Source organism: Lactuca saligna, chromosome 1 (assembly GCF_052625555.1).
Source record: "Lactuca saligna cultivar CGN05327 chromosome 1, ASM5262555v1, whole genome shotgun sequence".
NCBI classification, from domain to species: domain Eukaryota; kingdom Viridiplantae; phylum Streptophyta; class Magnoliopsida; order Asterales; family Asteraceae; genus Lactuca; species Lactuca saligna.
The window spans coordinates 167,004,716-167,019,392 of NC_136417.1; the positions used below are offsets into that span (position 1 = coordinate 167,004,716).

Here is a 14,677-nt window from a genome sequence, read left to right on the forward strand (position 1 = left end):
ATAGTTTTTACATTTATAGTTTAAGTGAAAAGATCACTAAATATCTGAACAGGGAAAATTAATGTAGTACTAAAACGTAGCGCTATAAGAACTACTACTGTACTAATTACCTTAAACCGGATTTATATTAAGACATTATGTGATAAATTGCACCATACTATCGATCGGTAACAACGACAACGTATAGTCGAAAAATAAGGTATGACGTTTGGCACCCGTAGACCTATCGGTCCCGCTGTAGCTAGCAGCGAGGTGTAGGATAGTCAATCCAGTATAGATCTATACGCAAACTCACGCTCTCCCTCCAAGAGACTCTGGCTACAACCCGGGTCATGACAATTAAGGCATGCTCCCATACAGTGGATCACAATTTTATTAACGTATTAATGTAAGTGTAATGTAACGAACTGTTCTAGCTGAAATGTACGTGCTCTCTACCTAGCAAGTATAGTAATGTAATCGTTCTAGAAAGTATTGACTCATGAATGAACTGACTCATTGTATGATATCGCGTTCCAGTAATTGTTCTAGTATCTTCCTAAACTACCCATATGGTAGTTTACTAGTAATCTATCTGGTAAGTATGAACATGGATGTATACCCTTGCTACCCAAGGGCATATGTTGAATTGGAAGGACGTTTTATGACTATATATGTACACATGATATATAACTAATATTTAAACGACTTTCAGACGATTACCCGATATCCCACTAGACCACATCTCAAGGCGCGAAAAGGAAATAGGGTGGATAGCCTTCCTTAGTCTTTTAAACATTTCTTATATAACTATACATATAGAGGCATGCAATTTATAATATAAAAGCATAAATAAGTTTTGTAAGACATTGGAAAGATAAATATTATTTCAAGAAAAGATCGACTTGATGTCGATCTATAAAACAATTTGAAGGCATAAGTATGATAAAACAGTTTTGAGTATATGTGCCACGTCGTGGCAAGTGATGGCCACGTCGTGGGGAGTCAAACTTATCCTCTTCCATTGATTGGACGCCCTCAGTCACTTGCCGGGTCGCGGCAAGCTTGTGCCACGTCGTGGCAAGTTTGACAGCCTCGGATTTCGGACCTCGAACTTGTAAAATCCGTAACTTTTGCATACGAGCTCCGTTTTCGACGTTCTTTATATGCACGCGTAGCTAAAAACATGATCTACAACTCTCGTTTAGACTTCATCGGCAAATTCTGACTTTATTTTTAATTATTTATTTTTAACGGGCTATGACGCGATAATTCCGTTAAAAATCCATAACTTCTTCATCCGATGTTCGTTTTCGTCAGACTTTTCGCCGTTGCCCTACTAATGTTGAGGCCTTAGATTCTCATTTAGGTTGTTTTGGTCAAAAGTATCTCGAGCTCTATTTCGAGTTTTTAGCTGTCTACTGCTATACCCGAATCTTGGAAAAATCATAACTTGCTCATACGAAGTCAGATTTGGACGTTCTGTTTATGCACGCTCACGGTTTGAGGTTATCTATAACTTTCATTTAGATACTTAAGGATAAAAGCTATTGTATTGAAACTTCGCATTTTTCGTTTAATCGGTGTTGCTGGTTTTGCCGAGCATCTTCGGTTGGTCATAACTTCTTCGTTATAACTCGGATTTTAGGGTTCTTTATATGTACGAAAACCTTGATACGATTCCTAATACTTTATTTAACCCAAATAAGATTTTAGGAAAGTTATATTTTGACCTAAATTTGATTGGTTTTACATTACATTGTCTCAAAATATCGGGTTGTCACATTATCCCCCCGTTAGAAGGAATTTCGTCCCGAAATTAGAATTTAAGCAAGGAAGTATGCACGAATGATCGATTCGTGAGGAGGAAACTTCCTAATCGATTGGTTCTAGTGCACCTAAGTGATAACGGGTTCTCGGTTGGCATTCCAACGAACCTTCACTAACTGGCAATGGCGTTTCTTCGTTTGCTTGACCTCTCGGTCGAGGGTCACTACGGTTCTAATACAAAGGCGAGGATCTCGACGAGTGGACTTGCAACAGTCCTAACGGAAAGGTATGGTTTCACGATCGAGATGCGAAGAGTAGAAAGTACGTTACTGAGTTCGCGGAGTAGGTCTAGTTTGTGTGAGGCACAGAACCGATTCTGATAAGAATCTCAGAGGTCCTGTCTAACTTGGATTTAGCTTTCCACGCTTTACGAAGCGTATTAAGCCATTCCCAGAGTGAGTTATCCTAAAGAACTTGGTCACTCACTAGGAATCTCAAAGGTTCCTTTTCTTGCGTAACTTCCTAGTCAAAGGCCACCCCTTGCTAGGTCAAAGTCGTACGAGTTTTTGTAGCTTGCGAGGAGTTCTGAATGAACTAAGGCGGTAGGTTGATAAGACCTAGAATCTGGCGAAAAACTGTCGGCGTCTCTGGTGTCGATAAATGCTCAACGGTTTTGACAAATTGCAAGAGTGCTCATAATTTCTCACATGACTAACAGTGTGTGTTTGGAAATTTGACTCTTCAATTTCAAAACTCGTGCTTTGAGAACATCGCTAAAAGTTCCTCTGAAGGAAATGTTTTCCCATAGGTTCCTTCTTACTACAAGGGTAGATAAGTAGGTCATTACATGTAGAAATAACGAACTGATATAGGTAAGAAAGACGTACCCTACTCGTTTAGCTCATAAAAGCTATGGGAGTATTGGTCCTATCCGAAGGGTATCACTACGGACTCGAAGTGTCTGCATCGAGTTCAGGAGATAGTCTTCCGGACATCTTTCCCTAACACTCGAACTGGTGATATTCGGATCCCGGATCCATTCCTGGAAGTAGTTTCTTTCTTTGCGTTTGCTCAACCATTTTGTCTACGCGCGATAGAGATAACGATTTCTAATGAAAAATCTCGATGGAGTCTTCGATAACCGAGGTACATGCAATGCGATCCGTCGATCTCTGGAAGAATATGACCGAGGTTCTCTAGGTTGAGAAACCTAGTCTTCTAATTCTATTTATGTGTAGTTCGCTAAGTTGTCCAAACTGTTCTTGTATCTCCGTGGGTGTTTAAACTATAAGGTGATCTGTTTACGGGAGTTGCACTGGGTTCTATGCTTGTTCTCATGACGATGTGATTTCTCGTACTTAGGTAGTTCTCTGTCCTGAAGTTCATATTAGAATTCATACCTAGTTTCACAATCACCCTTTCGTGTATATGAGTCATATATAATTAAGGTTGAAAAGGTAGTCGAATAACTGGTTCTTCCTTAAGTTCACATCCCATCGGGGAAAAAGAATTTAAAGTGGAATCATCAATTCTAAACCTGTAGAACCTTGATTATATATCACTCTTATGCATACATTTCTCAGTGATAGATCAATCGTATAAATCCTTGGATTGAACTTGACGTACTGCATGAGTGGTACTTCGGGGATTTCTTCGGAAAGAAAATAACTAAGTGGTACTCCTGGCATGAGTACTACGGTGTTCTGATATGACGGCTTCGCTGGAAAAACGATCTAGAAGAAAGATATGTACGTATGAAGCTGTTTTGGTGTCGATCAAATTGAATCTGATTGTATGATAATGTCGGAATCATACAGAAACTTTAAAGACATTAGAATTAAACATAGACGATTACAGATAAAACACAACTGTGCAACCATGAACAGAGTTACAGTACTTTAGATTTACCACAAGACTATTGCTGCGAATAAGATATACTACAAAAGACAAGTATACGCAGCACGAGAATTCCTATACAGACAGGATCTCGGAAAAGGTAAGACTCTAGTTGCACTAGTTCTAGATAGTTTATAAGTTTGTTACAACGAAATGCCCAAATTACATTTAACGTGGTTCCGGAGTAGGCTCTCCTGCAGCTGTGATCCTGATAATTTTCCCATCTGCACCAGAATTCTTTGTTATCGGGCAATCTTTCTTGAAGTGCCCTACCTCACCGCATTGGTGGCATGACTGGCTAGTACTAGTCTTGGAGACGGGATTGCGGTGTTTAGCCAATGTTATGTGGACACGAGTGCCTTCCTCGTTACTCCACTTTGAAAACTGCTTCTTAAATCGCTCGGTGCTATAACAAATCTTGTGTGCGGGTTTAGTCCCGATGAAAGGGACTTGAGTGATAGGTCGCATCGGTGCTCCACAGTTACGAGCATGGTGCCCTATGTTTAGGCAATTGCAACACTGCATCTCATGGCAAGCCCCATGATGATGGAAACTACACTTATCACACTTCGGGAGTTTTCCCTCGTATGGCCTGCTCGGTACTGGGATGGCAGGGGTTTCCACTTGCTGCTGTTGTATAGCCAGCTTTTGGGATCTCTTGCGTTCTTTTCGGGCTTGACGCTTTCGTTTCTAGTTTTCTGTTTTTCGGCTTTGCGAGCCTGTGACTGTTACTGTTTGACGACCTCCAGGATGGATACCACGATTTGAAATTTCGTTCCCATCAGTTGCATTGACTGTGCTGTTAGCGCTACGGTGTGTAAGGACCGCGGTTACGGTAGCCACCACGGCAGCTGTAATTATTGTTTGAAAGGTAGCGGCGTCCATAGGAAAAGTAGAGGTCTCGTTGCTTGGCTGGTTGTTTCCGGATGACGACATGATTCTGTTAACACGAAAGAATAAAGATTTTGTGAGCTATTCTGGTTGACCCTTTATGTACTTAGATTGTTCTTGAAAAGAGTAAGAGTATGATCTCGAAAGTTTGACCTACATCCCTATGATGCAGTCCTGGTAAAGAATGAAAGTATGTTCGCGAAGGTTTGACCTACATCCCTATGATGCAGTCCTAGTACGGAATGGGAGTATGTTCGTAGAATGGTCGCAAGACGTTTGTGGTTCGAGCTGAGGTATCATGGGTTGGTGAATAACAAGATCCAACCACGGAAAGAGGCTTGGAAGTGTCTCCGGAGATAAATCGCTATAGTCCAATGACCTGACTAAAGTATGTTTCATATAGACTCTAATGAAAGTATGATAACAGTACTTGAATGAAGAATGACACAGAAGTTAGCCGGCTGTCAATATCTTTGATATTCACAATGTAAAGATTCTGGAAAATGACCTTGTAAAGGTCTTACATCATATCCGCAGAAGATAGTTCCTGACAGCATAAAGACCTAGCTAAAGTACTTACGGAACAAGAAAATTTCCTAGAAATGCCACATCAGGTATAGACAGAAAATTACGATTCTTCTTTATAAGGAAATAAAGTAAAGCGTCTACTACTGGCGACGATCATCACTCTGGTGAACTCTTAGTTCATCCAATTGACGTTTCATGTCAAGTAGGTGTCTTTCGTACACCATCTGGCGTACTCGGAGCCCTATGACTTCAGCTCGTGATTCAGCCAGTGCTTGCAGCAGGGTTTCATGGTTTCTCTCTGACCTCTCATGAGAATCTTCTAGACGAACGGTGCGGAGGGTATGCATTCTAGCATAGACGACTACTTCTGTAATCTGATTTAGGGTTGTCCTGCCTTGAATCTCCTTTCGGGCCATTCTGCGGACCAAGATTGGTAAGACTCTATCTGCTGAGCCCCCATTTCTCAAGTCGGAAAAGCTTCGGTCGCCATCAAATAGCATAGATTGATCTTGTCCTTGGATCCATATTTCCAAGCATTCCACTCACTCAGGGTCGGGCCAAGAAAAAGCCGGATGAGGGTTAGGAATTGGAAAGGGAGCTGCTCGGGGTAGGTTTTCAACCTCTGCTTCGGAGTTAGCATCATACGAAAAGTTTTCATCATGGTGATCGTTCAAGAGGAAAAGGATGATCATTCTCTGGTTATTCTCCAAACCAACCAGCTATGACTTCATTTGGAAGGTACTGGTTGTCGAGGGGATGGAGTCCAGTTATGTTTTCTATGCGAGAATTTAAGCATAAGAGAATAATTATTAGACGAGCTATCTAGATAATTATTTAGAAAATCTTCATTAGTTACATCGCTATTTGTGAAGTGCATACCAGCTATGTGTAATCTAAACAGGATAGACCTTCGAATAAGTGACCTTAATTTCCAAATTCACACAGAATAGGGGTAAGGCAAACTTATCACAGATTCTAAGTCTATAACATCCTAATTACATATAGCCTTAGTGTATCCACTTAGCAACTATCAACTTAGAAATGAGGATCCCGTTTTAGTTCTCAAGTATAAAGTACTTCTAGTAACACCAAATACTCCTATAGTATTTTAAAATTTAATGTTATGTTCTATTGTTATCATTGTGGTAGGGTTGGTAAGATTTTTAGCATTGTTGCAACCACACACTTGAGCTTAGGCACATGCTAGTCAACCCTCGGATAATATAGGTGATCAGGCTATATCTTCCCAGTTTTGACCATATGTCTCTAAGCCCACTTGTGTTGTCTAACAATCGTAATTCTTTTGTATTTTTCTAGTGACACTGATTTTAGTATGAATGCAGCACGTATACTTACTTAAATATTTTACTATTTAAAGTATAAACTCTTGGTCAGAGTATTTTTAATCCCTTATGTATTTATAGTTAGTATATCTTTTATGGGTTGATATACTTAATTCACTATAAACAATGCTCTGTTACCAATCTGTCACACCCCAAAACCAGGAACGGCGGAAATAATCTGGGGCGGAGGACGTCATGTATAATATCAACAACAATGTAAAGTAGTAAACAAGCAACAACATCATCCATTGCATGAATAAAATAATTATTATACAATTGTATTCTGTCAAATTTTGATAAACACTAAAGCATAAATCAAAATGAAAGATAAGTCTTGAACAAGCTCAATCTTCTTTTCTCCTTGCATCGGTTCCTGTCTATGATTACCTGAGGATACAAGTAGTTTTGAAAGCGAGTATCAGCTTTGAAGCTGGTGAGATCATAAGTATTTAGTGTCTTAATTTGTATGTAAGAATTTGTAAGTGAACTGTAAGTGTGAAAATGTTTGTAAAACAACTGTAAACGTTTGAATAACCTTAGAAATCCCTATGATTCCTACTATTATATAAAGTGCGTCTTCTACCAAGACCTAACTGTTCTAAATGTTCGTTTCTTGTAAAAGTGTGTAATTTTCCCAAGTGTAACTATCATTATCAAAATATAGTTTTTACATTTATAGTTTAAGTGAAAAGATCACTAAATATCTGAACAGGGAAAATTAATGTAGTACTAAAACGTAGCGCTATAAGAACTACTACTGTACTAATTACCTTAAACCGGATTTATATTAAGACATTATGTGATAAATTGCACCATACTATCGACCGGTAACAACGACAACGTATAGTCGAAAAATAAGGTATGACGTTTGGCACCCGCAGACCTATCGGTCCCGCTGTAGCTAGCAGCGAGGTGTAGGATAGTCAATCCAATATAGATCTATACGCAAACTCACGCTCTCCCTCCAAGAGACTCTGGCTACAACCCAGGTCATGACAATTAAGGCATGCTCCCATACAGTGGATCACAATTTTATTAACGTATTAATGTAAGTGTAATGTAACGAACTGTTCTAGCTGAAATGTACGTGCTCTCCACCTAGCAAGTATAGTAATGTAATCGTTCTAGAAAGTATTGACTCATGAATGAACTGACTCATTGTATGATATCGCGTTCTAGTAATTGTTCTAGTATCTTCCTAAACTACCCATATGGTAGTTTACTAGTAATCTATCTGGTAAGTATGAACATGGATGTATACCCTTGCTACCCAAGGGCATATGTTGAACTGGAAGGACCTTTTATGACTATATATGTACACATAATATATAACTAATATTTAAACGACTTTCAGACGATTATCCGATATCCCACCAGACCACATCTCAAGGCGCGAAAAGGAAATAGGGTGGATAGCCTTCCTTAGTCTTTTAAACATTTCTTATATAACTATACATATAGAGGCATGTAATTTATAATATAAAAGCATAAATAAGTTTTGTAAGACATTGGAAAGATAAATATTATTTCAAGAAAAGATCGACTTGATGTCGATCTATAAAACAATTTGAAGGCATAAGTATGATAAAACAGTTTTGAGTATAAGGAAACATTTGATCGAAACACAGTTGTAAATAAGTTTGAAAGGTAATGTACCGAGTAAGATGTACAGTGTATTAAGTAGTTTAAAACATATAAAATGTTTATAAAAATCATTTGAAGGAAACTGTTTGGTAAAACGGCTAATGAGTAGCCAAATCTTTTGAATGTTGTATATTAATCACATGTGATTGATGTAATAACTAGCGTAATTCTACTTATTAATCGCATGTGATTTATATAATACTAGCATGATTCTACTTGTATCCCCCCATTAAACATTTAAAAGTAGTTTAAAACATTAGTTAAGGGGTATGAACTCACTTGATTGAAGTGGTCGATTTGAAGTAGTCGAGAGAAGAATCGAGCAGAACTTCGACAGGAAGAGTTGAAAACGCGGGAAATCTCGGGATTCTCGGGAATCTCGGGAATCTCGGGAACACAAAACCTTCCTTCGAGACTTGAAGGTGAAAACCGGGGCTTTGGGAGGGTCTCGGGGGCTTAAACGCAGAGTTTCGGCGCGAGAAAGAAGGGAACTGAGCAATGGAGCTCGGAACCCTTGAAATCTACTTATAGGGGCGTTTTTGGGGTGTGCCACGTCGTGGCAAGTGATGGCCATGTCGTGGGGAGTCAAACTTGTGCCACGTCGTGGCAAGCCTGACAGCCTTGGATTTCGGACCTCGAACTTGTAAAATCCGTAACTTTCGCATACGAGCTCCGTTTTCGACGTTCTTTATATGCACGCGTAGCTAAAAACATGATCTACAACTCTCGTTTAGACTTCATCGGCAAATTCTGACTTTATTTTTAATTATTTATTTTTAACGGGCTGTGACGCGATAATTCCATTAAAAATCCATAACTTCTTCATCCGATGTCCGTTTTCGTCAGACTTTTCGCCGTTGCGCTACTAATGTTGAGGACTTAGATTCTGATTTAGGTTGTTTTGGTCAAAAGTATCTCGAGCTCTATTTTGAGTTTTTAGCTGTCTACTGCTATACCCGAATCTTGGAAAAATCATAACTTGCTCATACGCTCGGATTTTAGGGTTCTTTATATGTACGAAAACCTTGATACGATTCTTAATACTTTATTTAACCCAAATAAGATTTTAGGAAAGTTATATTTTGACCTAAATTTGATTGGTTTTACATTACATTGTCTCGAAATATCGGGTTGTCACAGAACGCAAGGGAGAAATGTATCCTTTAAACCTCAACCCAATAAGAGGAAAACCAACAATATGTCTGCTATCAAAGGCAAACATAGATGAAAGCTGGTTGTGGCATCAACGTTTATCGAACTTCAAAGACATTAATAAGTTGGTGCTTGGTGACCATGTTCGAGGCCTCCCTCTTCTCAAATTTGACAAGTAACATCTATGTGCAACGTGTGAGATGGGCAAACAAAGCAGAAAGAGCCATCCTACGAGAATCAATACAAAGATTGTTGAAGCTCTTTAACTATTGCACATTGACTTGTGTGGACCTTCGGCTATCGAAATCATCGGTGGTAGTAAGTACATACTTGTCATTGTAGATGATTCTTCACATTTCACCTGGGTTTTCTTTCTTAAATAGAAATCAGAAGCAACTTCCAAGTTGAAGACATTTATTAAGCAAGTGGAAGTTCAGCTGAAAAAGCCGGTAAGAAATATCAAGAGCGACAATGGGCTAGAATTCAAGAATAAAGACTTTGAGGACTTTCTGGCTGATAAGGGGATAGCTCACAACTTTTCGGCCCCTTATACACCACAACGGAATGGGATTGTTGAAAGGCGAAACCGTTCTTTATGTGAGGCAGCCAGAATCATGCTCAATTTCGCTTCTATCCGTTATACTTCTGGGCTGATGCAGTTGCAACCGCATGCTACACTTAGAACCAGCCCTTTCTTAACAAAAGATTCTCAATCAATCCATATGAGATCTTAAATAATCGAAAGCCCAATGTTAGATTTTTCCATGTGTTAGGTTCAAGATGTTTCATCTTTAACTCAAAGGAGAATCGAAACAAGTTTGACATCAAAGCAAATGAGGGAATATTTCTTGGTTATTCACTCTCTTCAAAAGCTTACAGAGTTTTGAATAAATGATTCAAAGGAATTGAAGAAACATATTACGTAACCTTTGATGACAATTACATGAAGAAAGTTCAAAGGAGCGAAAGTGACTTAGGGGAAATTTTTCCTTCTTCAGGACAAGTCTTGGTTCCTATATCCAACTTGTTCGAGGAGTACATTCGGTTATTTGATGAACCGGAGAAAGTGGCACACTTAGAGGCGAAAGTAGCAGATAACAAAATTGATAATCTCAAAAAGATCATCGATGATGCTGCAAAGGAAATGGAAAGTGAAATTCCTAAATCTGCAAGTGCTCAATCCTCTATTGACTCTCCAATAAACGGCTCAATGTTCAAGGGGGAGAATTCGTCAGCACCAAAGACAACCAAAGTATCTTTCGAGGGGGAGAATTCTATATCATCCTAACTCATAAAGGTACATTTGAGGGGGAGAATCCAACTTCCTTAGAGGATGCAAACTCCGATGCTGCCACGGGTTACACTTCGCCAGTCGAGGGGGAGAAAGAAAAGGCAACTAAAGAAGGCGAGAGTGATCAATCAGAATTTGAAGAGGAAGTGAATGCCGAATTGCATCCGGCTTATGACCCAAATTATCCTCCGTTAGTGAAATGGACCAAGGATCATCCTAAAGAACAGATTATTGGTGAATCTTCTGAGAAAGTTCTTACTCGTTCTCAATTAAAAGCAAAACAAATTGCATAATTCTATAAAGTTGAATTCTATATGTTTAATTCGTTCATCTCCAAAATCGAACCGAAAAGAGTTAATGCTACACTTGATCATTCTGATTGGGCTCAAGCAATGCAAGATGAGCTCCATGAGTTCGAACGTAACCGAGTTTGGAGGCTGATTCCCACACCAAAGGATGCTTCTATGGCCGGCTTGAAATGGGTCTTTAGAAATAAATTGGACAAAGAGGGGAACGTCATTCGCAACAAGGCTTGATTGCTGGTAAAAGGATATTGCTAAGAGGAAGGGATAGATTATGAGGAAACCTTCGCTCCAGTAGCAAGGTTGGAACAGTTAGAATCTTCCTAGCATATGTTGCCCACAAAAACTTTGAAGTTATCCAAATGTGTCACACCCCCAAAACCGGAACGATGGAAACATTCGGGGGGTGGAGGACGTCATGTCAAGTATAACGAGATATGTATATGGTAAGCAAGTAATGAACAACCATTTCATTTATAAAGAAAGTGTTTATAATATGTGTGTTACCAAAACATAGAAGTCATAAACAAATAACAAAACAAGACTTGAAGTTGTAATGCTCCATCTTCTGAATCCCAGCACGAGCACCTGTCTACTAGTCTCCTGAGAATACAAGTTATTTGAAAGAGTTGATCAACAATTAAGCTGGTGAGTTCATAAGATTTTAGTGATGTGAATAAGCTGTAAATTGTGGAAAATGTATATGTAAAAGTGATGTAAGCTGTAAGTTATGTTTTGAAAAGTTCGCCTGTTGCTCTAGAAAATCCTATATTTCCTACTTTAATGGAAGTTAAGTAAAACGACACTACAAGCCTTTCTATGCGTACTAAGTGAGTACAAGTTATATATACTTGGAGTAAATAAACAATCAATTGTGCGCATCCGCCCTAAACTCACAACCCAACGGGGAACAGCAAGTAAGGCGGATAACACACATTCCATTGGCTGTTAGATCGTGTAACGCCCGTAGATTCGGGCTAGTCAATTTAGAGGCAATAAGGGTCGAAAACAACTTTTTGACCAAAGAATATTTAGAATAAATAATCTTAACCAAGTTTTGGAATATGTCACAAGGTTTCCGTACATATAAAGAACGCCGAAATCCGAGTTATAATGAAGTGATGGCCCGTCGAAGTTTTACGGCAAAACCGGTACGGCACCGGGAAGCGTAAATAGTGAATTTACGATAGAGCGAGATTTATCCTTAGAAATCTAAACGAAAGTCGTAGAATATGTTAAACTAAGAGCGTGATAAAAAGAACTCCCAAATCTGACTTCGTATGAGGAAGTTATGATTTTTCTAAGATTCGGCTTAGCAGTGCACGACCCGAAACTCGAATTTTAGTTCGAGCGGTTTTTGGATTATGCGACCTAAATGAGAGTTGAAGATCTCATTAATAGGAACTCAACGGTAAAAAGACAGATGAAAACCGAGTCCGTATGAAGGAGTTACGAATTCTTTGTGGTCGTTTAGCAGTCTAATCTCCTCCTACTGTTAAATTTAAGATCAGTCAAGAATTAGACGACGGAGTCTAAATGAAAGTTGTAGATCTTGTTTTTACCTACGTGTAGAGAAAAAATAACGTTGAAAACGGAGCTCGTATGCGAGAGTTATGATTTTTCTAAGTCGGGAGGCTGCTGTGCGAAATCGGGTGACGTAGCGCAATCCTGGTCGTTGCTTCCTCCCCAAGACTAGCCATCAGATGGTGACACCTGGCCTGGAACTCGACGAGTTTGAGGCCAAATCGACGAGTTTTTGGCTTTTCCAACCTATAAAAAGGGAGCCGGGGCACCCTCATTTCTCACACCTTTCCCCACTTCTTTCTCTCTCTAGCCTCCCTAACCCCCCTAAAAGCCTAGGTAAACCCCCTAGCACCCGAAAGAAGCCCCAAGGCTCCTGGAGTCCCAAGAAAAGAGCCTTTCAGCTCGGGAACGCTGCTCCAGCGGAGCCCGGTTTTCTTTAAAACCCGTTGTAAGTGAGCTATGCCTACCCTATCTTTTGTATAACTTATGTTTTAATATAGTAACGTTATTAGGGAATTATAATGAGTATTTGGGATATTATTATGAGTTATATAAGAGTGTTTCTTAACACTTATATAATAGTAATAATATCTAGACTATTAATTAGTCGCGGTTAACGTTAAACTAAACTCTAGTGGTAATGATACTAGGTTTTGTCCGAGGGAAATTGTTTTAATAGTAACGAAGTGCTGTTCGAGTACCAAGTCATCACCTTTCAAGTGAGTGCATAGTTACTTTCATCTTACACATAGATATGAAGTATTTTATATAAATTACGTGCTATGTGTGCATATTATCTGAATACTTGTTCTCTATGCTAAATGAACGATTTTATACATGTTTTAAATGATTTAAACTGTATATGTATTTTATATCTAAGATAATGTTGGGGTAAACATGGGTAGATATAATAGATGGAATATGAGTTGAGAGGTGTTGTAGACCACGAGGTGAGGGTGAGAGGTGGACGATTTGAGAAGCCTTTTTCCCAAATGATGGCCCCGTCATTCAGCAGAGTATGGATGACAACCACGGACTATTCTAGATAGTTCAGTGGAACACTAGCAGGCTCGCAACCTGTAGGTGTTGTGAACGACGTGTTCACTCGGTGTACTCTAAACCTTGGTGACCATGCAGACTTGGTACCTAAACCTTGGTGACCATGAAGACTTGGTGCCTAAACCTTGGTGATCATGCCGACTTGATGCCTAAACCCTGGCGACTATGTAGACTTAGTGCCCATTGTGTAAACCGTGGCAACAATGGAATTCTTGTCGATTCCTTAGGATAATCCTTAGGAATGAATGAACGAGGAATAATTGATTCTTAGGGTAGATCCTTAAGAGTAATGAAGATAATGGGGATGGGTAATTAGGTTGATTGTTTGATTGTTTAAACATAATAATTATATAATTGTGGGTTGAAAACCCTATGTACTCACCAGGTTTCCCAACCTGATCCACTCAGTTTATTTATATCACAGGTGTCGATATGAAGTGACATTACACCGAGAGATTTAAAGAGATGTAGATCACTAGTGTAAATAAATGTAAGTTTTGTTTATGCTTATGTTTTTGTATTAACGATGACATCCCAAACATTTTAAAATGAATAAAATACGTTTCTTCGAAAACGATTTAATAACGTATTTATCGTGTTTTTCTGGGAACAAATTCCGCAACATTTTTATTAAAAGAAGAACTCTAATTTTTATAAAGCATAAACAAAATCGGTCTTTTCTGACCGTGAAAATGGGGATGTCACAGATCGTTGTCATATATAACCTTGATGTATTCACTTGCTACTCATGGAGTTATTTGTAATGGTTCTTTTATATCTAATGAAGAGTCCTTGTAAGAAAACCTATTTTTCTTATAATAAGATATTGACTATGGTGATTACCTTTATAATAGCTTTGTTTATACTACTATATATAATTTGATATCAGGTAGATAGTTAATTGGGGGAATTTGCCCTAAGTCCACATCCAACGGGAACAGGACGTCGGGGGAAGACACACATTTAACTATCTATTGGATATTAGTCTTATATATAGACATGGTGTATACATTAAGGTGTTATAGAGTTAACTCACTTAAAGTCTTTAAAACTGTGCTGCTTAATAAAATGGATTAAGCCCTTAACTGGGAATTCGCTAGTTTTGTATATCAAAAGTACTAACTATGAAAAGTAAGTTTTGTACTAGATTAACTGTGCGTTAACTAGGGGTGACCGGACCGGTGAACCGGACCGGATCAGACCGTTTTTTGGACCCCCGGGCCGGTTCTCGGTTCTAATATTTCTCTCCGGTCCGGTCCGTTTTTTTTCCCGGTTCGGTCCGGTTTTTACCGGGTTTA

General features: G+C 38.9%; 1 protein-coding gene across 1 annotated transcript; it reads left to right on the forward strand.

Annotated features, from left to right (window-relative positions):
- The first annotated feature begins 9,275 nt into the window (after positions 1-9,275).
- Positions 9,276-10,787, forward strand: LOC145013346 (uncharacterized). Its single transcript, XM_078972145.1, has 5 exons — positions 9,276-9,521; positions 9,587-9,652; positions 9,977-10,054; positions 10,153-10,455; positions 10,512-10,787. The coding sequence occupies exons 1-5, from the start codon at positions 9,276-9,278 to the stop codon at positions 10,785-10,787; spliced, it is 969 nt and encodes a 322-aa protein (XP_078828271.1).
- The last annotated feature ends 3,890 nt before the right edge of the window (positions 10,788-14,677 follow it).